At 42.8% G+C, this 27,351-nt stretch overlaps 2 protein-coding genes across 2 annotated transcripts; one reads left to right on the top strand and one right to left on the bottom strand.

The window, feature by feature from the left end:
- Positions 1–591: 591 nt before the first annotated feature.
- Positions 592–18,272, bottom strand: LOC131091481 (merlin-like). The gene is made up of 18 exons (XM_058037580.1): positions 18,265–18,272; positions 16,963–17,080; positions 15,229–15,354; positions 14,753–14,875; positions 12,247–12,330; positions 11,785–11,853; positions 11,329–11,411; positions 10,595–10,670; positions 10,055–10,192; positions 8,376–8,450; positions 7,927–8,040; positions 6,599–6,721; positions 5,896–6,113; positions 4,919–5,021; positions 4,149–4,276; positions 3,484–3,634; positions 2,584–2,793; positions 592–1,646 (listed from the first exon to the last, which is right to left on the bottom strand). Exons 1-18 carry the CDS (start codon positions 18,270–18,272, stop codon positions 1,611–1,613), a joined length of 1,983 nt encoding a protein of 660 aa, XP_057893563.1. The 3' UTR covers positions 592–1,610.
- A 4,892-nt stretch (positions 18,273–23,164) lies between these two features.
- Positions 23,165–26,344, top strand: MRPS17 (mitochondrial ribosomal protein S17). The gene is made up of 3 exons (XM_058037540.1): positions 23,165–23,243; positions 24,466–24,612; positions 25,602–26,344. Exons 2-3 carry the CDS (start codon positions 24,490–24,492, stop codon positions 25,890–25,892), a joined length of 414 nt encoding a protein of 137 aa, XP_057893523.1. The 5' UTR covers positions 23,165–23,243; positions 24,466–24,489; the 3' UTR covers positions 25,893–26,344.
- The last annotated feature ends 1,007 nt before the right edge of the window (positions 26,345–27,351 follow it).

A 27,351-nucleotide genomic window follows, 5' to 3' on the forward strand; every position in this document is an offset into this window, starting at 1 on the left:
CCCATTACCTTGGACTCTCTGTCTGAGACACAAACCTTTTTTATTCATTCCTTTCTATTCTTAGCTTAGCTAGCCTTCTGAGATGAAACTTTTCCTTCTATTCTTTTAGTATAGTTTTAATGTAATGTATATCATAAAATATTAAATCCAGCCTTCTGAACATGGAGTCAACATTCTCGTCTCTTCCCTCACCTGAAAACCCCTGTGAACACCATCACACTGGCCCATGCCCCCTCCCCAGCTCTGGGACCATGACAGCATCTGCCTCATCATTCTGGCATTTCTGACAGCTTCACACACCAGGTTTCTGCAGACAGCTCAGGAATTGTGTGTACCAGCCAATATTCTGCAAACATCTCGTGCCAGACTGGGCTGGCAGAGAACGGACACAGCCCAAGGCACCCAGGCAAGGCAGGGCAGCCCTGCAGAGCACTCCTGTCCCTCTCCACAGGCAGCTGCCATCCCCCTGTGTGCTCAGCCTGCTGCAGATGTGTGCAGAGCAGATTTGGGTGTTTGTTCTCCAAAGCTGCCTTGTTAATGCTGGAGGAATATTGACACAGCGCTCCCTTGGAAGCAAGTGGAAATTGAAGCTTTTTGTTGAACCCTGGTTTATTCTTTAATCTCAGCTTTTAGAACAAGACATTTAACAACATTACCATTCATTTTTAAGTCACATGTCACAAGTTCAGCTGGGCCCCTGCTTCAGCTGCAGCTGAATGTTGTCTGCTTCCCCAGAAGTCCTCAGAGCGAAGATTTATGGAGAAGCAGACACTTAAACACACACAAAGCCAGAAAATGCAAGTGGGCTTTACTAATGAGGCAGGCACTTTGCTGCATGCACCTCTCTCCACCAGAAACAAGTCCCACTCTAGCAGACACCAACAGCATCTTTTGTCTTTGTCTAATTTGGGAGCTGTGCTGCACACAAGTGGAAAGGCAGTTAATGTATGCACAGTTTGCTCGAGCAGAAAATGCTTGATCTGGTCAGGGACTGGAAGAACAGAAGCTTTGCATTCCAAACAAAGGATTCCCCCAGGAATGGGAGGTACTTGAAGATGTCCACTTGTGCATCTGGAATTAAAAGCTGAGATTTCTCACAGAGAAATGCAAATCAATTAAGTGAACCAAGAAATGTTTGGGGAGGAGAAGGAAAATACTTGGCAGGCAAACATTGAAACGTTAAGCAGCTCTGTGGGAGTCATGTCCCAGGGACTGGACCAAAACCATAATTAGTCTGTTGTGGAGATAAACACCAAGCTTGTGTTCTGTTTTCTCATCCCAAACACCTCCTGGGCACTTGCTGCCTCACATCCTTCCTCCAGCAGCAAAGCTGAAACACCTGGGGAGGAAGGGTTTCAGCAAAGTGTGAAGAGTCCTTTCCAAAGTGCACAGGCAATAAACAACATTTCCTCTGGCTTTGCACCGCTCCCAGCCACACTGGGGGCACCTGTGGCATTCCCAGCTGATGGCACCTGCCTGGGAGCTGGATGGCAGCTCTGGATCCACAGTGCCTTGTCCCTCACAGGTGGCAGCAGCCAGAGCTGCCCAAGTGTCCCCACAGAGGTAAAAAGGCCACCAGTCCCACCAGGCTGGCAAGGAAATGAAGGGCTTCAAATGTAGATCACATCTGAGTCATGCTGCTGAACCTGCAGGCAAATCAAAGAGGGAGAATTAGTGCTGGGGCTGAAAGTAACTCCCTTTGCTCTGGGTCTTCCTCTCCTCCCACTCTGGAGCCTTTTGCAAGACGCTCTGCAATCGTTTTTTCTTCCTTCTTTAAACAAATTTGCCTCACCCCTGAGTTTAATCTTAAAAGTTGTTTCTGTTGCTGCTCCCTCAGCTGCTGCTGCACTCAGCTGTGTCCTTTAGTTCTAAGCACACCAACCCTGAAGGAGGTATTGAATGTTATATTCAGGAGCTTTTAATTGATCCTAAACCCCCCTCCAGTTTTGTTCAGCTAAACCACAACAAATCCATCAGGCTTTCCCCATTCCCAACACCTTGCCCAATTAGCATTGCCCACAGACAGCTGATTTCCTTCCCGCTGCTCCCGAGCACATTTCCTTCCAGCTCTTCCTCATTCCCCAGCCCAGTGACATTTCAAAGCAGGTTGTTTTCTCCTGCCACCCAGCTCATTGCTCTTCATGCCTCTTTGACAGGGAGCACATGGAAGAGAACTGAGCTGTTGGGAGCCTGGGGATTTATTGGTCTCTCCCTCCCTGCCTTTTAAAAGCAGGAGACAGGCACAGTATGTTTTAAGCTCTCTATACCTGGGAGCACATTTCTCATTTCCAAGTCTGGCTGGTACAAATAAAATTTAACACAGATCCTCCTACTGTGTGCAGACATCTCTGCTTCATTTACCAAGGCTTACAGCTTTGCACTCCAGCTTAGATCAGAAGTGAGAAAAAACAGGCAGCCTCGAGTTATAAACATTCCCAAATGATGTGCCAGCACCAGGGGCTCCAAAATCCTGCAAAATCCTTGTCAGCTGTGAGGCTGGGACAGAGCAGGACAAACCAGCCACCCTCTCTGAACTCCCAACTTTTAGGCAACATTTAGGAATTTATTTATGAATCTGATTACCTTTATGATCTGTTTTCTGGTTCCTGTGCCCACACTGTTGGCAGCCAGGGAATTGGCTTGGGAAGATGACTTTTCCACTGGCACCATGTGCTGAATTTTGTTGGTGCAGGGCCAGCTGCTTGCAGTGTTTAACAAGTAAGCAGGGAAAGGTCTTTGAAAATTTACATCCACTGCATCTCCAGTTTCCAAGGTTTTCATCCATGATGGGGCCTTTAAAAGAACGGAGCACATGGAAATTTAATGCCCTCTCTATATCAACACTCATCAAGCCAAAAAGAACATCAGATGAGTAGTCAGAAAATAAAGACCATCTTTCCTCATCATTTTTCAAGCCTCCCTTCTGTCTCTAAAAAACCATTGACTCAGAGCCATTTTTGCTACATGAGGAACAACCTGCAGACAAAGCCAGCCCTATTCCTGCCCTGCTGCAGGAAGAAGCCAAAGAGTTTATTTAAATAAAAAGCAACTTATGACAAAAATCTGGGTCTAGTTCCTCATTGCCTTCAAAAAAAAAAAAATACACCAAGGCTTTTATGACTTTCAGCAACCACAAAGCACATGAATGAGAATGTGAAGCAAACTGTAAAAAACCACATTTAAATGTGTTAGTCACAACAATTTCATTTGCTCCAAGACCTTAAACCCTGATTGTGATTTCATAATCATGAAAAATGAGATTATTCTTTTCTGCTGATGCTCCTGGTGTATTCAGTGCAGGAAAAAAGGCCTTAAGATTTTGTTTTGACAATCATTTTCCTCTAGAAGTGCTCATGATTCTAATATTTTATCATCAAGGGTAGTGAAGCTTAGACTGGAATAGAGCAGCTCCCTTTGGCACACCCACACTGTTCCATTTTGGGGTTCATGCTGGAGAAAGGGGCAGGGATTTGGGGTTCTTACACTTCCTAAGGAGCGATCCAAGGAGCCCAGGACTTCATTCCAGTGACTGTAAAGGCCAGCCTGTTTTTCCTCCAGCTTCAGAGCATGAATTTCAGATTTCAGTTCTTTCAGCCGATCTTCGAATTTCCTGCTGTTTTCTAAGTAGTCCAGCCTGAGCCCACACATTGGAGGCAAAAGGTTTAGGGTGGCACAATTTAACTCAAGAACAGGTGTTTGTGGAAGGAGGAGAGTTGGTTTTTGTTTAATTTTACCTTTTATAAGTAAAATGAACTCTGGCAATGCCAGCCTGGCTCCCCTGACCCAGTGACAAGTTCATTTCTTTCCTTTTTGTTTCCTAACTTTGCACCAAGCATTTCCTTCCAGATTTAGGGATGGCTGATGGATCAGCCCCCAGCAATTCCACCCTTTAGCACTAGAGGGAAACTTCTACATGCTGTTAGTTCAGCAAGGTGCTTTGTCCCTCCCCAAGACAGAAGGTTCTGGATTTATTTATGGCTTGATGCCACCAAAAAACCCTTCCCCTGTGTGAAAAGCCAGTGTGACACAGACATCAGCTCAGTAAAAGGCCTCCAGCCACATGCACATCCCAAATTATTTTAAAATTAACTGATGTCCAAAGATTTCATTGCCTTTCTCATCCATTTGCACCACAGGCATGCTGATACCTCTCTCTCTCTATCTCAAAGGAGAGTCTCTTGAGGTCGATGTCCTTCAAATCCAGCTTGATGGAGCCTTTGTCAAAGTTGGCATCTCTGCTGTCACCTGGGGAGTACTGGGGGTACTTGGCCATGTGCTGGAAGAGGCAACACAAGCACTGTCAGTCAGATCTGATGGATTTGGGATTTCTCTCCTCAGTTTTTCAAGAGTGCCACGTTGAGCTATTTTCTGAGACACACAGAGCAGATGTTCCTGCAGCCCTTCCCTTGCACCCAGCTGAAGTCTACAACCCACAGATCCAAGAGCAGAGATTTATTATCCTGGCTGCAGTGCTTCTATTTCAGCAGAGAATGAAAACCCAGCCTCAGCAGGGCTGGGACAGAAGAGAGAGTTGGGGCACAGACTTTCAGCACTGCCTTCTTGCAGGGGATAACCTCACCTGCTTCACATCCTGGATGTGCCAGGATGACACAGCTGGCTCAGCCCAGCCCTGTCCACAAAAGCTGCCTGGCTGAGTGGCACCATGAGTTAGGCATGAAGGCAAGACAGCCTCTGCTCCCTAAGTGCATCACCAGTTCTGGTTTTAACTCTTGCCTTGCCTTTCTGACCACCCTGAACAAATCCAGCTCCCACCCTCACTGTTCTGCTTTTTCCACACAAGTTTGGTCCCCAGCTGGATGCAGCCATGCCACTACTCAGCTTGATGGGGGCTATAAAAATGCCATCAACACCTAACTATCCCTGAGGATGAAGTGGTGCCCAGAGGAGCAGAACTCACAGGATAATTAAGCCTGGTTATGTCTAAGAGCTTCTGCTTGGCTTTGCGTTCGGCCTCGCGGGCGTCGTGCAGGTCTTGCTTCAGGTGCTCTGCTTCCTTGGCTCTGCAAGAGAAACATCCTGAGGGCAATTCTGATGGTTTCCAACCAACACAGGGATTTCAGGGCTCACTGCCTTCCAGAGAAGTCCATTACTGTGTTATCTTTACACTAAGGTACTCATGGAGGATGCTCCTGACTGGGCACAGCAGGACAGACACACTCCTGCACATAGTGGCTGAATTACCATGATTTTCCTGCTCCTAATTTCCATGGGCTCAGTCACAACCTGCTGATACAGATTCTCTCCAGGCCATCAGATCCTCCCTGAGGTGGGGAGAGGTTGCTCTTTATTTTGGCAAGCTTCCTAAAGCAAGTAGAAGGATTTCTTAATAACAGGGTTAAAAATCCTCTGTCAACTCTGGCCTGCTCTGCACGTTCAGGGAACATGCAAACACTCCGAGCTGTTTATATTCCACATGAGTTTACCTGGCTTTACACTTCTTAAAGATCTGAAAGGGAAACAAGAGACCATTCACTTGGTACTAATGAATGAAAACAGCCTCATATCTCACAGGGTATAAGGAGTAAATTTAGATAGGGAGCCAGTGCTTATTTGATAACACTAAATAGAAGATGCTTCAGCATTCTGGATCTTTCTTGCTAAACATTCTCTTTCTTGTTAAACATCTCTTTCCTGCTAAACATTCTTGCCAAGCATTCTCTTTCTTGCTAAACAAGCTTTGCATTCGATCCTCTGTAAACCTGACCTGCAATCCAACAACAGCATCCCGGTGGAACAAACACAGCCCAAGGAGGCTTAGTCCCTCTGAAATGTCACTTCAGGAGTAAATTCCCCCTTCCTGGGCTGGGCTCTGGGGCAAGCAGCACTCCCTGCAGCCCAGCTGGGAGCACACAGAGCCGGGGAAGCAAGCCCCACCTCCTGTCTGACTCCTTCACCAGCTTCGCGGCGATCAGCTCCGCCTCCCGCATCTTCTGCTCCATCAGCCGCTTCTCCTCCTTGCTCTTCAGGGCTGTGATCTCCAGCCTCTGGCGCTCCTGCTCGGCCTCTGCAGCGTTCTGGGCCAGCAGCTTGGCCTCTTCTTCTGCAATCTGGGCTTTCTCAGCCAGCAGCTCTGCTGCTTCCTGGGATCGCAGCTGGGGAGAAAGAATTTTTCTTAATTTTTTTCTCCTTATCTAGAACCTCCAAAATCACCCCTGCAGGCAGAAGACATCTTTTACCAAGTGATAAAATATTATTTCTTAAATGAAAACTAGACAATTTAAGGGTCTGATGTTCCTCCTCTGCTCCAGAATTTCCTGTGTCTCACCTCTACAAAGCAAAGGAGAAAAATCTTAGAGCTGGACAAAGCTGAAGCCAACCCCTTCAGCTGCCTCTTTCTCCCAATTTCAGCTCTAAGATTATTTCCTTTCCCCTCCTCTTAGCCTGAAGAGAGCACTGTGAGCCAAACACAGGGAATGGCTCACAGATTATGGCAGATCAGGCTTTTCCCAGGGATTCCTGCGTGCCCTTTCCACCAGTGATCAGAAACTTTCCAGCCTCGTCTGAGCTACAACTCCTGCTGTCAAAAAAAACCCCTGCTTCCAACCCAAAAAAACCCATCAAGCACAAGAATATTCACCAGGGCCTCGTTGGCCTGCCTGGCTTCATCTTCCAGCTGGAAAAGGCGCCTCTCCAGCTCCTCTTTGGCTCTCTCAGCTTCTTCCCTGAGCTGCTTCTCCCTGGCCAGCCTCTGGTTCTCCATCTGGAAGCAGGAGAGCAATAGTTGGTGGGATGTTGTATTTTCAGGGACCACCAAGGAAAGGAGGAATGATGAATCTGACACCATGTTCTCAGAAGGCTAATTTATTATTATATCATATTATATTATATCATATTATATTATATCATATTATATTATATTATATTATATTATATTATATTATATTATATTATATTATATTATATTATATTATATTATATTATATTATATTATATTATATTATATTATATTATATTATATTGAAAGGATATTTATAGAAGGTTAATAAGATAATAATGAAAACTTGTGACTCCTTCGAGAGTCCTGACACAGCTTGACAGCGATTGATCATTAAGTTAAAACAATTTACATGAAACCAATGAAACAACCACCTGTTGGTAAACAATTCATTATTTGCTATTTTAGGATTATGATTAATTATATTATTTATTATTGTATTTATTTAATTTTATATTATTATTTAGCACATTATTTATAATATAATTTATTCTTAGTATTTGTATTGTATTATATTATATTATGTTCTATTATACTAAAGAATACAGGAAGGATACTGACAGAAGGCTAAAAGATACTAATGAAAACTTGTGACTCCTTGCAGAATCCCAACACAGCCTGACAGTGATTGATCATTAAGTTAAAACAATTGACATGAAACCAATCGACATAAAACAACCACCTGTTGGTAAACAATGTCCAAACACATTCCAAAGCAGCAAAACACAGGAAAAGCAAATCAGATAATTATTGTTTTCATTTTTCTCTGAGGCTTCTCAGCTTCCCAGGAGAAATCTTGGGCAAAGGGATTTTTCAGAAAATGTGATGGTAACAGTGGGATTGCAGCAGAATCTCACCTGGGCCTGAGTGAAATGCACCAAATGGAGAAGGGGCTGCTCTCCAGCTCAGCAGAGATGCTGAAGCTCCCTGAACTTGGCAGCACTGAACACCCCAGCCAGGCACTCCTGGTTGTTTCAGGCTGCTGGGAGAGCCCTTGGATTGATCTGGTTTGATCCCGAATCTTTGGGATCATCTCTCCACACAAACACCTCTGACCTCCTCAGATGCCAGAGCTGTTCCCACATTCAGTCCTGCTGCACTTCCTCACCTCCCACACACACACACTGGTGGAATACAGAGCTGCAATAATAATCACTGTCTTCAACAACAGAGGAGCAGGGAAATTCTACCTTTTTTCTAGCTTTTTCTTCCCTGGCTTGTGCTTTCATTTGCTGGATCTCTATGGAGTCCACTTTTCTCCTCCTCATAAATAGGTCGTGGTTTCCAATGCACAACTGGAAAATCTGGATGGGGAAGGCAAAGCAAATGGGGTTTGGATGGATTTGTGCCCCTGCCAGAGGGACAAAAGGCCCACACTGGCCTCACAGCACAATTCTGATTTCAGCACAAGTGCTGGCAGCTCCAAGAAAATCAGCACCCAGAGCAGGCTCACAGCCAGGCACACAATTCAGGTAAATTTGTAACAGGATAGAGATTCCTCCTGTCCCACATCTCCCTCTGATCCCATTTTCCTGAATTACACAGGCTGAGATCCCAAGATCACCATTTTGTTCACAAACAATATTTCTCAGTCAGTATCACCAGGCTCAGCTTTAAAGCAGGAAAGCAGTTCACTCACCAGTTTGTTCACTTTGAGCTGAGAGGAGAAGAACTTGAAGACTTCTGCTTTTTTGTCAAGGGGTTTAATAGTTAACTACACAGGCAAAAGGAGAAAAAATAAAAAGAAAGGAAGCACAGTGAGGAGGAAAGAAGTTTAAAACTATTAAAACCAATGCAAACTTGAGCTCATCTCCACTTCTGTCAGGGGAAGCAGTGATTTATGCCACAAATAGGGGCAGAGTGATGTAAAACTGGTTTTGTTCATAGAATCAGGCCCAGCCCAGTGCCAGTGTGGATGGGGATTTTCCTGATGCCACCTGTGCACTGTCCCCAGAGCTCTGGAACAAGCCCTGGTTATCAGGAGGACAGGACACAGCAGCAATCCCTAGAAGCAACTCCTAGAACCTGGCCTTAAAGCCAGGGAAATGTCAAACCTCTCAGAGCAGCAGCAATTGAAGGGATAAACAAATTTGTCAAGGGCCTAAGGGCTTGTTCTTGAGAGCAGCAGGTCAAAGTTCTGCAGACTTCCTCACTTTTTCAGTCCCAAGCTGCTCCCAGAGGCCAGGCAGGGATTTCCTGCTGCCAGCTCAGTGCTTCACTCCATACCTTGTGCTCTGTTTGGCTACAGAACAAAATATGGCCCTTTATATTTTTTTTAAGGCCCTGTTTTCTGTTCCTCACAGGTTCCCTGGCATTTAATTCCTCTAATTCATTTACAAGGTAATTCCTGTGTAATTCCAGAGCATCTGAGTCACCAGGATCATGTCCTGGAGCTCCTTTCACCCTCTAGGTAATGCCTGGCTGCCTTTTGAGGAGCAAGGCTGTGATGTGTCACTGAATAAAGTGAACTTTAAACACAAAATTTCCCCCCAGTAGGGAGTTAAAGCAGTTTATTCACACATCTCAGGGGCAGTTTGATGATATCAGAGACCAAAACTGTTTTGGAGACAGCAAACCTGCAGTCCCCTCTGATTTAATGGATATGAATCTAAAACCTCATCTCAATTTTAGATCTCAGTTTCTGTGGGCTGTTTTCCAAAAGCCCCACAGAAAATGGAACAGGCTGTGCTGTCCTTTGGCTGACAAATTCCAGGTATTCCAGCACCACTGTCGTTTCCCTGGGTTTGTTTTTTTCTGATTATAGCCTTCCACACAGCCCATGATTTGGACTGAGAATAAATTTCCCTTCCTAGAAGCAAAAGCTGGGCTTCACAGTGAAATTGCAGTGCTGGGGAGTGAAATCATGTCCCAGCAAACTGGCAGAAGTCGGGCAGAAAACCATTAATACCTCCCTGCATGTCTGCTCTTGCCACCGGGCTCCAAAGCTCAGCTGCAAGGACTTCTGTGTGTGCAAGCAGCATTTAGGTTTTTATGGATCATGGAATTCCTGCTGGGATAACTGAGGAAGGCAGGCACGGTGGCATTCATAATACCTGTCTTTTTCAGAGATCAACACACTTGTTTTGCAAAGGCCAAGCAGCAGGGAAGGAGCCAGAACAGAGTCAGAGCTCAGGGAACTGAGGTTCAGAGCTCATCTGCAAGGCAGGGCTGTTATTTTTAGTTTTGTAACAAAGCTCCCCAGGATTTTCCCCTTCTCCCCCAAAATTATTTCAACAGAGGAAGCTTTCAGCCTGTTCCAAGAATCCCAGTCCACACCCATGCCCATGGAAAAAGAATAATACATCAAAGCCATCATACCTCTTTCTCACTACAGGAAATGTTTCTGATAGAGCTCCACTCAAAGGATTTATTGGGGGAGAACCTGTTATTAATGCTGTAGATGTGAATACCTTTGGCATCAACTCCAAGCAGGAGATCTGTGTGGTTTTTGTTTTGCTAAAAAACAAGAGAGATGAGTAAATGGCATTTTTGGTCATAATGACATTAAACAACCACCTCTTTTAATATATTGATATTTGCCTGTATTTAGGCAATTGGTGTTTATATAAAATATTATGAGTGCTGTCACTGGAAGTATAAAACTCAGTCCTCTAGGCTGCTTATAGCAGCTCAAACTATTTCTCCTTGCTATTCCCTACCTGGAGTTACTCAAAACTTCTGTCAGGTTGTAAAATATTAATCTGAACTGTTTTATTCACCTGCTTATTTAGCAGGCAAGAAAACCAAGTCAGAACACAACCAGAAGTCAGGAGTCCCAGTTCCAAACTCCCTGGAGGACTTCAAAAGGACAGCACCATTATCTGCAGCCAGTAAAAACTGCTAAAATAAGGCACTTACAGCAATTGGGAAATAATTGACACCATACATTTCCAAGTCTTGGGCAATTTTCAGATAGTTCATCTCAGCTTCATCCCTGGAGAATAAAGCCATGATTATGAAATGCCTTTCCAGCCTTTCTCTCCTGGCTGACTCTCCATTTCCCACTCAGAAAAGAACAGGCAATCTGACCCTTTGTACAAACTTAGTTTTGCCATCTTGCTCTCAATAATAGAAAAAAAAAATATAATAAAAACAGCATCTGGACAGAATAAAGAATAAAATAAAGAATAATAAGGAATAAAAGTTGCAACTATTTCAAAAGGTGACTCATGGATAGTGTAATCTTCATTAAAATTCATTAAAAGTCTTATCCTTGTGTTAGTTTTGCCACTCCATGTCTTGGAAAACCATCCTTCCATTGTTTTCCATGAATATATTTCTTTCAGGAAATAGAGTTCATTGAGAAATGAGTCTTGGACAGAGCTGTTGGCCAAGGCCAAGGAAGAGGGAGAATCTCACCACCCACTTTTCTCCTCCCATCAAAGTAAATCAGTAAATCTTGAGGAAAATATTCAATAAAAATAATGCTAAAAAGCCTCCACAACAGAGAGAAACAGAAACCAAATATTAGGAAAAGCTGCCTCTGGGTGCTAACAGATCTTATTTATTGTTTAATTGGATTTCCAGACAGGCTGAATTACACTGAGAACAACAAATAAAGAAATTTTCCAAGAAATGCAAAGGTTCCCTACCTGGCAATACCCCTGTGCTCTGCATACCAAGCTGTGATCTTCTCTTCCCACATCTCTGCTGTCAGCTGGTACTGCCTGAGCACCTGCAGGACAAGGAGGGAGCTTGGATCCCTGGGAAAATCCAAATTCCAGTTCTGCCTCTCCCAAGCAAAGTGAATGCAGAGGTGCAGCTCACAGCTTGGGCATTTTGCAGAGTTTTCAATTAATTTAACATTGATTAATGTTTTAAATGTTTTTAAATTAATCCCCAGCAATAGCTGCACTGCAAAAAGGAGATTGAAAAGTTTTGCACTGCAAAAAGGAGATTCAAAGATTTTGCACTGCAAAAAGAAGAGATTCAAACATTTTGCACTGCAAAAAAGGAGATTCAAATATTTTGCACTGCAAAAGAGGAGATTCAAATATTTGCAAAAAAGGAGATTCAAATATTTGGTTTTGTATGAAATTAAGACTCACCCTTTTGGGCAGCAGCTCATCATGGGCTAGAAAGCCTGGCTCGTGGAAATTTGGGTCGTAGTCACCATACTGTCCCAAAAAAAGAAGTTATTTCAGTTTGTTAGAGGCAGAATGCTGAGGGAGTTGTTCCTTGCATAGTTTGAAGTGAAAGCTTAATGCAGATTTTATTTTGGTTCCCCTGCACACATCCCCTCATCTGAGCAGTCCATGGAAGATCCTTCCAGAGAGATTACACTAAAATGTTAGGACCAAATAAATCCCTTAAATTGCAGAAGCATAGAAAAAAATCCTTGTTGTGGCATTTAATATTGTTCTTTTTTTTCCTAGCTGTGCTTGTACCTCCTACGATGACCAACTTTACCAGCAAATTTTAACCCTGCTGTGTTTTACACACCACCACGTAGATGTGTTGGGTTAAACCAGAAAAAAGTCAATTAAAAAAGAGATTTTCTATGCACAAACCTTAGCCTGAACAGCATAAGAAGCCAGTAAAACTGTAGCTTCTGGTGAGCAATAGATTTCCTCATCCAGGATCTGCTTCTTCACCTAAACCAACAGAAAAAGGGAACAAATTCAAAGTCAGGACTTAAGTCAGGCTTGAAATGAAAGCAGACATGCCCAGACTAGAACTTGGCACCAGATATCACCTTTAGGAGTTAATAACAGCAACAAGAAATTGGCATTCAGGAACACAGGAAGCCTTTAGTTAGCATTGCATTTAACGAGACCAAAAATGCCAGTCAGCTCTCTGCACACACTAACATAAGGAGTCCTATAAAAGAAAATCCTATAAAACATCAATTTTATTGTCTGTGCTTCATTTCTTTTAACAATCCTTCTTTTTTTTCTTTTTCCTGCCTTTGGAAAAGTCAGCTTTGCATCACATCAGCCATCAGATTTTAGGTTGGGAGGGAGCTCTGGAGGTCAGGTCCAAGCAGAGCAGACTCAGGGCTGTGCAGCTGCCATAAAAAAATCCACAAGAAATGTTCTCCAGCTTTCCAGAATGAGAGAATAAAGGAGATCCTCAAAAGAGCAGCTGAATAATAAAGCACTTCATTTATTCATTTTCAATGGTCTAAGCACAATCAGACAATGCTAAAGAGTCTTTCAACATTCTTTTCATTTTAATAACCTGTGGTGCTACCAGGAGCAGAGGTGTTATAGTTTGTGAGGTGTTGTTTGATTTTAAATCAGTTGTGCAATTTCTGTTTGAAAACCTAAAGAGGGAAGGGGAAATTAATCTTCCCAAATCCTCCTCTCAGGTGTATTTAGCTTAGGAACAAGCACAACAAAATTTTGCATAGCTCACAGTCTTCAACATTTCCAAATGGAAAAATTACTTGAGCTAGCACAAGTTCTGTTTACAAACACATCTCTGTAGGTGCTGGGAACTGAAATGAGCCACCAAGAAAGTTTTTTGCTTTTAAATTTAGTCCCTGGTGAGCACAATCTGTGAGGCTGAGTTACAGTACAGGGAACATTCTTTCTAAGCTGTTAAAATGGAAAGAATGGAAAGATTTTTTCTTCCAATTTGGAAAGCTCCAGCTTTCACTCTCCAGAGTGCAAATCATGCTCCAGAATTCAGAACAATGTGGATAAATCCCCTGTAAGCGTCTGGGTTGTTTTGTTTGTTTGTTTGTTTTTTCTGATCAGTTTTTACAAGGACTTTTTGTTGAACTTCATGAAGAAGCAATGAATTACCTCATCTTTAAGCAGACAATATTTAGCTTTAGTCATTGACATTTATTCAGGCATTTATGCCACATTAATTTGCAAACTCCTGAAGAGTCAGGAGAGCTGAAATCTTCAGGCATCCAGATGTCTGAACATGTTTTTCCTATTAGCATCCAGGTGTGAGCTGAAGTTCTTACACTCAGGAAACTTTGCAAGTTCCAATTTGTTTCAGCCTTGTTTTCCTACTTTGGAATGAGAAGAATTTGCTAATTGCATATCTGCTAGCTAAGGCAGGTTCAAGCAGAAAAGCAAAAAAAAAAAAAAAAAAAAAGTGGAAAAATCAGGATTAAAAGAGTTCTGCTGTCCTCATTCCTTTCCAAAATTAGCTGAAGAAATAAATTGCCAAGTGCTTGAAGGTTCTGGATGAGGTTCTGGTGGGTTTGTGAACCCTCAGAGCTGCAGCATTTCCCCAATATTTCATCAGCACATCCTCCTCAAGGAACAAGGGGATTTACTGGGTTTATTTCCAGCTGCAGACTGAATTTATCCCAGCTACCTGCACAGACTCATCCTGCTGGAACAAAGCAACACTCCAGGGCCTGAAACTTCCAGAGGGATTCCAGAGCAACTCAGAAGAGAAGCTGGATGTCCCAGATATGGGAATTGACCATCCCAAACTCAGCTTTTCCTGGCTGATCCATCTTTATTTTTGATAAAGCTCCAAGAATTTGCTCCTTCGTCTGATTTTTGATGGAGCTCAAATGGTGTTTGCTGCTCTGCTCCTCTCAAACCTTGCCATGTGAACAAACCTGGATTTCAGAATGCCTATCAAATTCCATGATCTTTTATCCCTACAATCCAAAATGAAGGTTTAGGGAGTCCTTGTTTTCTAGAGGTTTTGCTCTCCAGCACAAAATTTCTCTAAAATCCTCACAGTTCTTCCAGCAGTTCCAGCTTCGGAAGGAATTTTTAAATCCCAGCTTTGCATGGAATTTTAATTTTTTTAACACATATTAAAGAGCAAAACAAGCCTGGAATATTCAGGTTTGGAATTATCCCCCAAACTGCTGGGTGTTGTCACAAAAAACCTGCAGAAGATGAAACATTCAGCTTACCTGGACACAAACCCACAGCAGGCAGGAGAAATGTTTGTATTTCATAAAAATAATGTCTACAAAGTTCTTGATACAGCTGAAGCAAGCAAAATTATCCTGAGCAGCCAACAAGATCAAAGACAATGCAAAAGGACTGGGGGAAATACAGAAGGAATTCATGGTTCAAAACTTTTCCTGACCTGAAGGAAGAATAAATGCTGGGTAATTTCCTGTAAGAGCTCCTCTTCTACCTTCTCTGGGTAGAATTTAGCCAAAAAATGAAAGCTAATGGGATCTTCTTTGGGGATTTCTTGATCTAAAACCTGTTTACAGATAAAATAAAATCAGCAGCAAAAAGGATACATGAGTGTCTGAAGATAATATTCCCAAGGAAAATCAGAAAGCAGCCAATATTCCACTTAAAGCCTCCCCATATTTTAGAGGGAAGGGTAATTCTGAGCTTTAATCTAACAGCAATCAGTGGTGATTAGTGTGGGATGCTGCAGATCAAATGGGATAGAAGCAATCAGAGCAAATAATCCTATTTTCACCTTAAAGAAAGCCACCATGTCAAATTCTGAGTTGTCATGGAACCCATCCCTTTAGCTCCCACGCTCCAGAAAGTCAATATTTATAGAAGTAAATAATTAATTGCCACCCATGTTGTCTCCTGTACCTTTTTGTCCATCTTTAACCAGGTGCACATTCCTTTAATTGTGTACTGCAAGCCAAAGAACCAGGTCTCCCTTAAACCAAGGGCTCGGCACACCAGGTCAAACAAATCCTTTCCCTTCCACTTCATCTGAGAGAGAGAGAAAAATCAAGAAAAACATGTATATCCTGAATGAATTTGCTCCATTTGAGCCTTTTCTCCTATGAAATCTTATTTCATCTTTAGGTTTTTAATGAAATATTCTTGCTGCTGTGTCAGAGTTGCTGTGTTCCCCCTCCTCTCCCTCTCCAGACACATCCAGAGAGCAGCTGGAGTCATTTCCCCACCAAGCACTTGAGGGAATGAGGATTGTATTATTGATTCCCTGGGATGTGGCAAGTCTTTATTAATAATTTGTCCAAAATTTTCACTCAATGCTTCATACAAATTTGAGAGACTGAGAGAAAGCCAGGGGGAAATCAAATCAGGGCACGGGGTAGGAATGCTGAACAATGAGAACAGATCCACCTTTCACACCCCTCAGGTATTTCAGTGGCACCAGGCCAAGCCTTTATCCTGCTCTGATTTAAATGAGTCTTCTTCAATATTTTCATTTCAATTTAGCAGCCACAGAGAGCAAACTTTCATTCAAGGTCCCAAATCCACACAAGTCTGATGCCTTGTTCCCCTCACCAAAGGGGCTGCTCCTCTGTTTCACCACAGCTCAGAAAGATGATTTTAGCTAATTGCTAAAACTAAAAACTGAATGGCAAAAAAAAAAGGGGGAACTTTTAGGCAGTATTGGAGTGGAAAGCTGGAAATCATCCCAGCAAAAGAGCAAGGTCTGGGGAGAAAGGACAGGTAGCAAAGGAAGGAACACACTATTTGTTAACAAGGACTCTGAGCTCTAAATCAGATTTTCCAAATCCTTTATTTTCACAATCCTGCCTGCAAGTACTGCAGAGCAGTAAGTCATCCAAGATTAATCTATCCTGTTTCTGAAGGACCTAATAAATTACATTAAATGGCTCACAGAGCAGTCAGGTCCCACTAAAACTGCCAGTCCCACTGGAACTGAGTTTTCTAACTCCCCAAAACACCTCTGTGTCTTGTTTTGCTTTTGCTGGATGATTAGGAATTAATTAATCAGGGACAGTTCTGTCCCTTCAATAGTGCAGCCCAATTTATTTAGAAATTGATCATTTATTTTTCCCCAGCCATGATTTCCCTAATTAATTTATCAGCCATTATTAATAGAACTGCCAGCTTTTTCATCAATCCTTTTTTCTCTTCTGCCCCGAGATCCAAACACCAGGTAAAGAACTGGAGTTTATAAATGGAAAATTGCTCAACAAAAGTACCAGTTTATAAATTATTTTATCAACATCTTAGCACCGGCTCTGACCAGTTCATCCAAGCTGGATGTGTCTTAAACAACTGTGTCAGTTCCAAAAAAAAAAAAAAAAAAAAAAAAAAAAAAAAAAAAAAAAAAAGAATTTTATGAGGAAATAGGAATCCTTACAAACAATTGGAATGAAGAAAGCAGTTTTAGTATTAATTCAGCTGTGTCAGTCAAATGGATTTCATGCAAACAGCTTTAATTCTGAACAGAGTTAAGAGAAAAACACACCTGAGATCAAATAATCCATTATTTATAAAAATAACAGATCAGTTTTAAGACCAACCACGAGCTGATAATCTGAAATTTTTTCCGATTTCTTGCTAACACAAAGGGCACTCCCCAGCTGACACTCTCACCTCACAGCTGAACTCCATCTCAGCATCCACTGTTATAATTCTGACTTTAAAAGTCTTTGGTTGTTTCTTCTTCAGGCCTCTGATGGACATATTTTTCAGCTGATGAGAGCAGCCACACCTGAAATTAAACATTGAGGGATGGAAATTCAGCAGCATTTTCTTGGTTAGATTCCAAACCAGGATGAGTCCAAACATGCAGAATAAATTCACCGTTAGAGATGCATTTTTTGTGGCTAATAAGGATGTTGAAAGAAAAACCTTGTAAATTAGTTTGCTGCTTAAAGGAAGTTGCTCAGAAAAATGTTATTGCTGTCTTTTCTCAGGTTTTGGCTATTATAAATAAAATTCTTTCTCTGCAACATCTCCACTCAGTAGAAAATGCAGTTAAACTTTATTATTTCAAATCCAACACAATCCTTTCCCATCAGTTATGGCTCCTTCAGCAACTAAACTATTGGATTTCCTTACAACATGAGGTTTTAACTCCCTGAAATTATACAAATGCCAAGAATTTACGCAATAAAATTCAGCTGAATTTACCACATTCCCATGTGTTACTCACTCACAATGATAAAAGGTTTTTAGAACAAGAATTTTCCCAGTGAAGTTCTCGTGAAATTAATTTAATTTTGCAGAAGCTGACAGAAAATTCCATCAGAAATCTTCTATTCTAAATGTAATCACCTCCATGCCACCCAAAGAATTGAGGAGATGCTGCTTCCACAGGCACAAGAGTCTTGTGAAAGCCAAATATTGAAATCTGGAGTTAAATGATGGTGTGAATCTGCTCCAGGCAGTTCTCAGGCATTTCTTTCTGAGCACAGGAAATCAGCCTGTAAAGGTTTTTTGCTTCTTTTTACTTTATAAAATTAACAGGTCAGTCTTGCATAATGTAGTGAGAATCTGTGAACTGTACAGGGCAAGAGACTGAGGCATTCCTGGTTTTCTGCAACACAAAACTATTACAGTGTGGCAGAATTCCAACCTCCCCTTGAGGAATTCCAAAATAAAGCTCTAGCTGAAACTGAAAATTTCCATTTGCCTGCACCTTCCAGGATTTCATAAAATATTTTGCTCCTTTTTTCTTTTTCTGCTGAGCTCTAAATTGGCTTGCAAATGTATTGGTTTTTCCACTTACCCTACAAATTTTGAGGGGTTAAACAGGAGGGGAAATAGATATAGAAGGTTTTTTTTTTTTGAGGTGAAACATATATGGAAATTTTTCTTGAGGTGAAACAGGTATGGAATATTTTCTTTAGAGATTATAGGGAAGTAGAGGCAGGGAATAGATAAAATAGTTACCAAATCATAGGGATATCAGAGGCAGAGCTGAGAACAAGTGATGGAGACAACTCAGAGCGGGGAAGAGGAGCTCAGGAGGAAATTCATCCTTCTGACACCACTGGGGAGCTGGGGAGTCTCTCTGGCACTGGTGGAGCTTCTCTGAAGTCTTTTTTTGGGTTTGGGGCACCACTTCTGGAGCTGGGAAGACAACTGGAGTCCAAAGGAGAGGCCCCAGGGCTAGAAAATCATCTGTGGGGAGATGAAAGCACAGGTTAGAACAGAGAAAGGATGAGTGGTGAGGCATGGCTGCTCTTCAGGACAAGGAATAATGGGGTTCATGAAGTTGCAGACTGAGGAAAATTCAAGAATAATCAGGATATTATGGCGCTGGAAAAGCACAGGGAGGCATTTTTCTTTCAGAACCTCCCCCCAGAACAATGTGACAGCATTGTCCTGGAGGCACCTAAACCCTCAAAGGACTTCTGGCAGTAGCCATGAGAGGCCACACCACCCAAAACCAGTGAAATGCACAATAAATAAAGAAGAGCACACCCAGAGCCCAAATCCCATCATCCCCAGGGCACCTTTCTCCTCCAGGATTATATTTTAGAGTGAAAACCAAACTTTCCTCTACAATTTAGGCAGCTCAGTGCAGAGCTCAGGTCTTTTCTACTTAGCACAGCAAAGAGTTTTCAATTAAGGAAAAAGTGAATATTGAAAACCTCCAAATGACCACGGCAATATTGACAGGGAGAGCATCATGTGAGGGCATCCAAACCAGCAGAAAATTATCACAGACATCTTCTGATCTTTAATCTGCAAAATTAAATTTTAACCTGTTGCATTCCAAAGATCTTTTCCATCAGTTTTTTTTTTCAAAACTGTAAATAATCGTACCATACAGCATTTATAGCCTGAGAACCACAGACTTCTACACAAAAATGGAAATAGTTTTATTAGTTTCTAGAAGAAACATCAATGGTTGAAAACTAAGGAGAAAAAAAGCTTCATAATTCATTTTTAATGTGTAACCTGAAACAGCCAGCTGAGTTAAACGGGAACTGGGAGTTAAGGCCAGTACAGAACATTCTCAGAGTTTCATATGGAAAAGTCTGAACAGATAAAATTGAACAGCTGGAGAAAAATGTACTCATTTTCTCAAAATATGAGAAAAATACCAGAGCTTTTCATTTGGACTTTGAAGTTATTTCTTTTTTTCTTATATAACCAGGTTGAAACGACAATATAATTTGTTCAACATTTCCAATAGCATATTTTTTTTGTTCTTTCCAGAATTTTTATTCCATGGAAAAGTACATTCTGACTCACAGCAAAAAGACATTTTTGAATATCAAATTTTCCCCAGAAAAGTAAACTGCATTTTAATCAATAGCACTGGTAAAGAAATTGGAAAGGGTTTTCACGCTGAATAGCTGAAATGAATGTCAGATCCTGACAACAGAAGCAAGAGCACTTAGCAGACAAGATTTTAGAGAAACAACTTTCTCAAGTAAGAGAAATCTTGCTGGGGAAAAAAAAAAAAAAAGACAAGGAAAAAAAGAAAAATAAGAAGGGTTTGCAATTTTTTTTGTGTAAATGTAAAAGCAATTCCTTCTAACAACAGGAAATCAAGTGCTCCAAGGCTCCTGACACCCAGCTCCGGTGATTTATTCCTGCAGGTGCCACAGGGAATCCAGAAGGAGCAAAGTGTGATGGATCAGAGCGTGAATGCAAAGCAGGGCAGGGTGATGAAAGATTCCTGCCCAACCAGAAGCTGGGAACAGAGGGCTCAGGAGCTGGGAATGGGAACGAGCAGAGGGAGATGCAGTGATAAAAGCCTGGCGTGGTGAGGGGAACAGCGGGGCAGAGATGGGGAATAAAATGGGGAGGAACAAATGAGCCCAAAGACTCTGTGGGTGCCCAAGATGAAAGGAGGGACATCCAGCAGCTCTGGGTTTGAGTGTTCTCCCTGCTGGAGGATGAGAAAGCAGCAGCAAAGCGCGGGGGAAGAGCAGGAAGAACTGGCCAGGTTGGTGTGTCCCAGCACAGCCCTGCACTTTGATCCGTGTGGGGAGGCACGCACAGAGCACCCGGCACCCACTCACAGGCTGTGAGAGAGGGAAAAGCCAAACCAGCAGCACCGCACACTCACCAGGCTCCAGAAATCCACCAGAACTCAGCGCCTTGCAGGCAAAAACCCCGAGCTGCCCAAGAGTTGAAAGTGCAATTTATGCTCAGTGAGTTTTGGGAGCAATTTGTGCTCAAGGTGAATGGATGGGTTTTGTAGAGCTCTCCACAGGGGTGTAAAACCTTCCCTTCAGGTGGCACTGGCTCTCAGTGACAGTCATGACCATCCATCACACTGGGGTGAAAAATCATGTTTTCACACATACACACAAAACCCAGCAGCACCGTTTAAGGTGAGAACTCAGGTGCAGAGAGGCAAAGAATTAATGGTGATCAAGACCCCTCTTACACCTTCATAATGAATCAGCCTTGAAAGGATCAGCATGGTCCTTACAAACACAAAACCTTCGGGACAGCAACGAGGATTCAAGAGACAAGGCTTGGGAATGACTTAAGAGCCACCAGCAGAAGATGCTTGAAGCACCCCACTGCAAAATCACATTAGCACAGCCACTATTGCAGCTTGAAAGAGTGTCAGCGCTGAAATATTTACTGCAACTCCGAGTGGCGAATTCCCCTGACTCATTACGTTTCTCCCGGTTCCTGAATTTCCATACTCCGGCTCGGGAATGAAATGCAAAGGATTTGAATGCAGACAGCACAGGCGAGCGAGCGTCGTGGGCTCCGCGCTGCTGTTGACTCACGCTCCTGCCTCTGCTCCCTGCCCCAGGAGCGATTTCAGCAAAGAATTCATTGTTTTAAAATGGGTCAGCAAGATAAAGGGTGGTTTTTTTTTACACCCCTCACTCTTAAAAGAAGTTATCTAAAGTCACCAGCTGGATCAAGACTTACCTCACAGATGCTTTTTTTGAATGATGATAAGAAAGGGGGGAAAAAAAAAATCCCTTTTAATCCAAAAACTGCGTATTTTCCCCGCAGACATCAATATGCAGCCCTCACAAGTTTTGCCACTGAGAATAAAATCCAAGAACAACTTTTCCACTTGATCCCCTTCCCTTTGTTTCCATGAACTGCAGCATGTTAGCGCCCTCTGAAAAATCAAAGGATTGCTTTCCCAGGTGATAGGAACTCTTTAACCATTTCCTGCCTGCACCAGGGCTCCTCCCCACTTCCCTGCTCTGTAATTCAAACAACCAGGCACTAAAATAAGAGAAACCCACGAGTTTTGGCTTGGATAGCTGTAAAAATTGATAATGAAGCGCTGAATAATTCCTTGGATGGTATCTGATCGAATCATTTCAATGGTGTTTCCTGTTCTGCCCGTATCAGCCACCTTAAGAAGGGAAACTGCCTGGAGTTGTGCTGTTAATTAAATATAATTCCCTACCTGTCCTCTTCCTGCCGTGAGAGATGATGGGACACCCACAGCAAAAAGAGAACAAGGCTCTAAACTGGGCAGCAGCCAAAATACAAGCAGAAAGGAGTGAGTGAGTACATTTAAATTAAAAAAAAAAAAAAAAAAAAAAAAAAAAAAAAAAAAAAAAAAAGTATGGTCTCAGCCTGAAGTCACCGGAAAAACCAGGAGCACGATACCTCAAAGTCCAATAATTTTGCCATTATCCAGTTTCTAAGTGGTTTAGGGGTTTTTTGCTAACCCTCCATTTTATATATAGATTTACAGAAACTGAAATATCTGTCAGGTAATGGATATATATCCAGGTTATGGATGGCAAGGACAGGCCCGCTCTCACTCCATATCTACTATAATTATTCCAGATTTATGTGGAATACCTTCAAGATTTGTCTCATGTCCATCACTTATCAGCAGGGGGAAGAGCACAGCATTTGTTGATATGCAGAAATCTCAAAGTGACTGCACTGAGAGTCAGCTCCATCCCCAAAATTCCATGTAAAGGATCCATCAGCACCCACAGCCTGCATTTGTTTGGAAGAGAAGGATCAGGGAAGAACCTCATCACTCCCCAGAATTACCTGAGGGGAGATTGTGGTGAGGTAGGGTCATTTTTTTCTACTGCAGTGGGAAGACAAGAAAAACAGCTTTAAACTGAGATGGGAGATTCAGATTAGATATTAGGGAAAAGTATTTTCACTGTTTGGGTGGTCATGGCAATAGGTTGCCATGGTGGGGTTACCATCCCTGGAAATGTCTGGATTGAGTGCTGGGTTTGGGGTTCTGGTGGCAGTGCTGAATACACAGTTGGGACTTGACAATCAAAGCATCACAGAATATCCTGAGTTAGAAGGGACCCATCAGGGAGATCAAGTCCAACTCCAGACAGTGCACAGAACACAGACACTGCATCCCACCACATATCAGAGTTCTTGAGCTCTGTCAGGTTTGGTGCCATCACCACTGCACCAAGTGGTGAGCCTATCCTAACGCTCCACCACACTCTGGGTGAAAAAACTTGCCCTGATATCCAACATAAACCTCCTCTGATTCAGCTCTAGCCATTTCCTCAAGCCTTGTAACACATGAGATGGAAGGGATCAGAACCTGCTCCACCTCTTCCCACCATGAGAATATTGAGGACCACAATGAGGTGCGACCTCAGGCTCATCATCTCCAAGCTGAACAAATGAGGTGATCTCAGCCACTCCCCCTTAAGGCTTCCCCTCCACCATCCTTAAAGCATTTTTGAAGAGTTCTTAAGGATCGTTTCCAACTTTAATCAATCTCTGCAGACATAACCATCACGCACATCTGCCTCACCGCTCCTGAGGGGACGGGGGGGCGGCCTGCGCCTTTAAATACCGCCGGTAAGCCCCGCCCCCTGAGGCCCCGCCCAGGCCCCGCCCCTTCCCGCCGCGCGGCGCTTCCGTGCTCGGCGCCGCCCGTTCCGGGCCCGTCTCTTTAAGGCCCCCGAGGCGCGGCGGCGGCAGCGGCGGTGAGAGGGGACGGGGCTGCCCGGGGTTCGAGCTCGCTTCTGCGGCTTCCCCTCGTGCCGTAACTGCGCTCTGGGTGCTGTGTGACCCGCCCGGCTGAGCTCCGCTGCCTGCGCGGCCCTGCTGGCACGGAGGGGCCGGGGCAGGGCCTGGTGCGGAGCGCTGTGGGGAGATGCCGTGGGGGGGGGGCTTAGGGCTCCTTCTCTTCAATTTCTTCTTTTTTCCCTGCCTTATGGTGCTCCGTGGGTATTACCAGTGCTGTACACGCCTGGCTGCGTGGGGTGTTTAGCCGTGGGGTGCAGAAGGGTCCCCCATGCTGATTCCTTGCAGCCCTGAGCGCCCACAGCTGAGCCCGGCGTGGGCAAAGCAGCCCCCGAGTGTTTTCTGAAATGTTTCATCCTCTCTCTGTGTCCCTAAACTCTGCTTTTGATGTGTTGGGACATCAAAGCGAGTGTCTCACAAATTGGGGGGCATGGAGAGTTCACAGGTGTTGGTTGTGCTTAACCAATCTAAGTAGGAGAGAAAATGGTCATTAATCTCCATTAGCTTTAATATTGATTCAAGGCTTCTGGTGGCTTTTCCCCTGATTCTTGCAAGAGCGGTGCAGAAAGCTCTCCCTAATTAAACCAAATAAGGTAATGGAATAGAATTTACTTGCAGGAAAGAGCTGAAAAGCAAACACATGTAGTATGGGTCAGACAGCTCTTTGATGTGTCATTTATGGCTTGGGAAGCTCATTACCTTCCTTTAGGTTCCATCAGCTCTGCTGATAATGAGAGGCACAGTAGCAAATGGCTTTGAACAAAAGCTGTAGGCTGCTCCCTTGTTTGGTGCACTCTGTCCTGATGAACAGGTTTCCAGCCCAAACAGCTGCTGGAGCTTGTGTAATTCATTATTAAATGAATAATTTCCACAGCTACGTTTTTCTCTGTTGTGTTTGTGACAATTGGGATGATTTGTTTTTTGTGGGGTAATGTCTCCTCCTTGTGCTATTCTGAACAGTTTTGCTGCTGTCCTGAAGGAACTCTTACTGATAACAAGGACATAGTGACATCCTTTCTGTATTGTCAAAATTGCAGTAATAAATGGAGTTTTGAGCTGTTCTTCCTACAAAATGACCTAATGAAACTGTTACTCCAAAATAAGGAAATTTTTGGTATAGATCCTAAAGCATTTATGTTTTTTACTTTGTTGCAATAACACATCTGCTCTCCTTGCTGCCAGGCACTGCATGACCATAACTGCACAATGTCTGTCCCACGTGGAGCTGTCCATGCAAAATGGATAGTGGGGAAAGTAATTGGGACCAAAATGCAGAAAACTGCCAAAGTGAGAGTGACAAGGCTCGTGCTGGATCCCTACTTGCTAAAGGTAACACCAGTGAACAACCTCTCCTGCCTGCTGGGTTTTGTGTTTTGTGCAGAAATGTTCTGCTGATTCAACTCTTAAAAGTTTTGATGACTCTTTACAAATCAAACTCCTCAAGGATCTGGCTGTGGGGATGACTGCAGAGGATGAAAAGCAGTGAGTGGTGAGGACTTACAAATTACCTGCTAAATGTATTTCTTTGAAGTGCCTTGTTAATGCACTTCATTTGATCTTTTTGGGAAGGTAAGCTTTTGTTGTTTCACGCTTAGACTGAATTTTTCATGTCGATGTGGAGCATGCTTTGGAGACTTGATAGTTTATTAGTCACTTGTACAATAAATTTTATAGCTTTTTTTTCTGTATGTGTAATTGTAGCATTACTGTGATCTTGGATTTATCCCTTATGGATGCTCTTCAAACAAGAAAGTTAAAAATTGAATTTTCTCCATTTTAAATAGGGAAACAGTGGTACATAGAGGTAGAATAAATTGCTTTTGGTGACCAAAAGGTTAAGGATAGAGTCATTATTGGAAAATGGGTCTTGTGGAACCCATTTCAATATTTTATCCAGTAGAAGAACCTTTACTTATCTCTTAACCTAATTTATTTCGTAAAGGATTCTGAATTCTGCCATTCTAATAAGGAAAAAAAATACTTTATGTGAAAAAAATTATTTCAGCAAGAAAACTCTCTCACATAAAAAACATCAAAATGCAGATTTCAGAGCTTTCTCTTCCCCATCTCCTTTCCTCCAGGCTCAGTTGGCAATCCTGGCAAGAAATTGGGAAGGGCAGTGCTGTGCTGTCTGTGGAGAACCTGTAGAGTGCACAGTTGCATTTCTCCTCATGATCCAAACTGAATCTCACTTTAAAACATACATAAAACTTCAGAGAAATTTATTTATTTGATAATAATTATATATTTACCCATTGCATAATTTGAAATATAATACCAAGGTTTCTTTTCTTTTTTCATTTTTGTTCTTTTTACAGTTCTTTAACAAAAGAAAAACCTATTTTGCCCATGACCCACTGCAGCAGTGTGTTGTTGGAGACATTGTCCTTCTGAAAGCTCTGCCTGAGAGAAGGAGCAAACACGTGAAACACGAACTGGCTGAAATTGTGTTCAAGGTTGGCAATGTCATAGATCCCATCACAGGAAAGCCCTGTGCAGGAACCAGATTCCTGGAAAACCTGTCAGATTCAGAAAATCTCACCGAGGCAGACACCACCTATCTAAGTGAGAAACTTCAGGAACTTAAAGTTTGTTCAACAGACAAATAGTGGGGGAAGTATTTTAAGCAGAGGGCTTCCAGCTTTTGTGTCTCTCTGTCAGGGATGTTTGAGGCCCTGCTGTGATATGTTTAATGTTTCAGTGAAATTTGTAGTCAAAATAAATAGTAAATGTAGTTGCTTATGCAAAGAGATGTTGCAGATTGATGGGCATCTGGAGCTTTGAATGAAAATGCAGAGAAAAATGCAAGTTTAGTGTTGACACTTCATTTTGTTGCCTGTAGTTCTGCCCCAGTGACAGTTCCCAGAGGCAGCTGCCCTCCTGGAATGACCTCTCTGTGTTCAGACAAGACTGCACCTGTGTGATGTTTCATTTTGGTGGGAGGGTCGTGATATCATTATATTATTTGGTTGTTCTGTATTTCAGGCAGTCTCTTGTGGTTTGTAGGGTTACTGGAGATGATGCTATTAAAGCTTTTGAAAGGAAGTGTAGAATTTTAAAACCAGCTGCATGCTTGTGTCCTTATTTCCTCTTCCAGTGCCTTCTGCCTTCCAAACTCTAACAAAAACACAGAACTTTGCCTTATAGTGGCAGAGAGGTGAGAATCAAAGCTTTGGGCAGCTGAGTGAGGGTGCCTCTGTCCCTGTCCAAAGGCAGGATTTCATTCTGGGAGAGCTGGATCTCTTTGAGCTGATGAGAATACAAATCCTAAAAGTGATTAGATTTATTCTCATCAGAAAAGCTAATTAAAATAACTCATTTTGGGGAGCTAGAGGGGCTGGTGTGCTGCATGTGGAGCTAAAGGCCAGAGCAGTTAGTGATGAAAGATGATTTTATCCTGGTTCAGCTCTGGGGATCTCATGTCCTCTCCTCCAGGGCATGCAGCAAGCTGAGAGCCTGCAGCTGTTGCAGCAGCCTCAAGTTTCTGACTTTGGATCTAGAAGGGCACCTGCCTCAAAATTTGTACATGTGGGAGGGGACAGTGGCATAGGAGAGCTGTGAGAAATCCTTGCCAAAGAAAATGTCTGTTGGTCTTTAGGTTCAGAAGCAAAACAAGGTGTATCAGACCTAAAATCTTCTCCTCTGACCCAAAAGATCTTATTTTAAGCAACTGAGTAGCTTCCAGTTGTGTTTTCTGCTGTTGTCACAGTATTAAAGATCATTTGCCCTTTAACTTTGTGCACAAAATCAGTTCTGGCTGCCTAAAAAGCGTGACTGAACTCAGCTAATTATTTGGGACAGCAAAAATTCAAAACTTGAAGTTCCTTTAGTGCTTCAAAGCAAAAAATGCTGCTCTTTGAATGTTCATGTGGATGTCAAGAAACTTTCCCTGAAATGCCTCTGTGTAAAATTTTGTGGGCACTCTGAAGTTGAGGAAGTGCCTTAAACATGTGGCTGTAGGGTTTTTTCTTGTTGTTTGTGGCAGAGGTTTGGGTTTATGTAAATTCCTCAGGAACTGGAGCTGGCTGATCAAAGGAAAGAAAAAACCTGAGCTCTGATCCCTGCCCA

Source organism: Melospiza georgiana, chromosome 19 (genome assembly GCF_028018845.1).
Source record: "Melospiza georgiana isolate bMelGeo1 chromosome 19, bMelGeo1.pri, whole genome shotgun sequence".
Lineage (NCBI taxonomy): Eukaryota > Metazoa > Chordata > Aves > Passeriformes > Passerellidae > Melospiza > Melospiza georgiana.

Coding starts and splice junctions, on each gene's coding strand:
- LOC131091481 (XM_058037580.1), bottom strand. Junction 12,331..14,752: donor AGCATTTATTCTTCCTTCAG/GTCAGGAAAAGT, acceptor CTGTTGGTTTAG/GTGAAGAAGCAGATCCTGGA. Junction 3,635..4,148: donor TTTGAGATAGAGAGAGAGAG/GTATCAGCATGC, acceptor GTGTGGGCTCAG/GCTGGACTACTTAGAAAACA.
- MRPS17 (XM_058037540.1), top strand. CDS start 24,490: ATGTCTGTCCCACGTGGAGCTGTCCATGCAAAATGGATAGTGGGGAAA. Junction 24,613..25,601: donor TGGATCCCTACTTGCTAAAG/GTAACACCAGTG, acceptor TTCTTTTTACAG/TTCTTTAACAAAAGAAAAAC.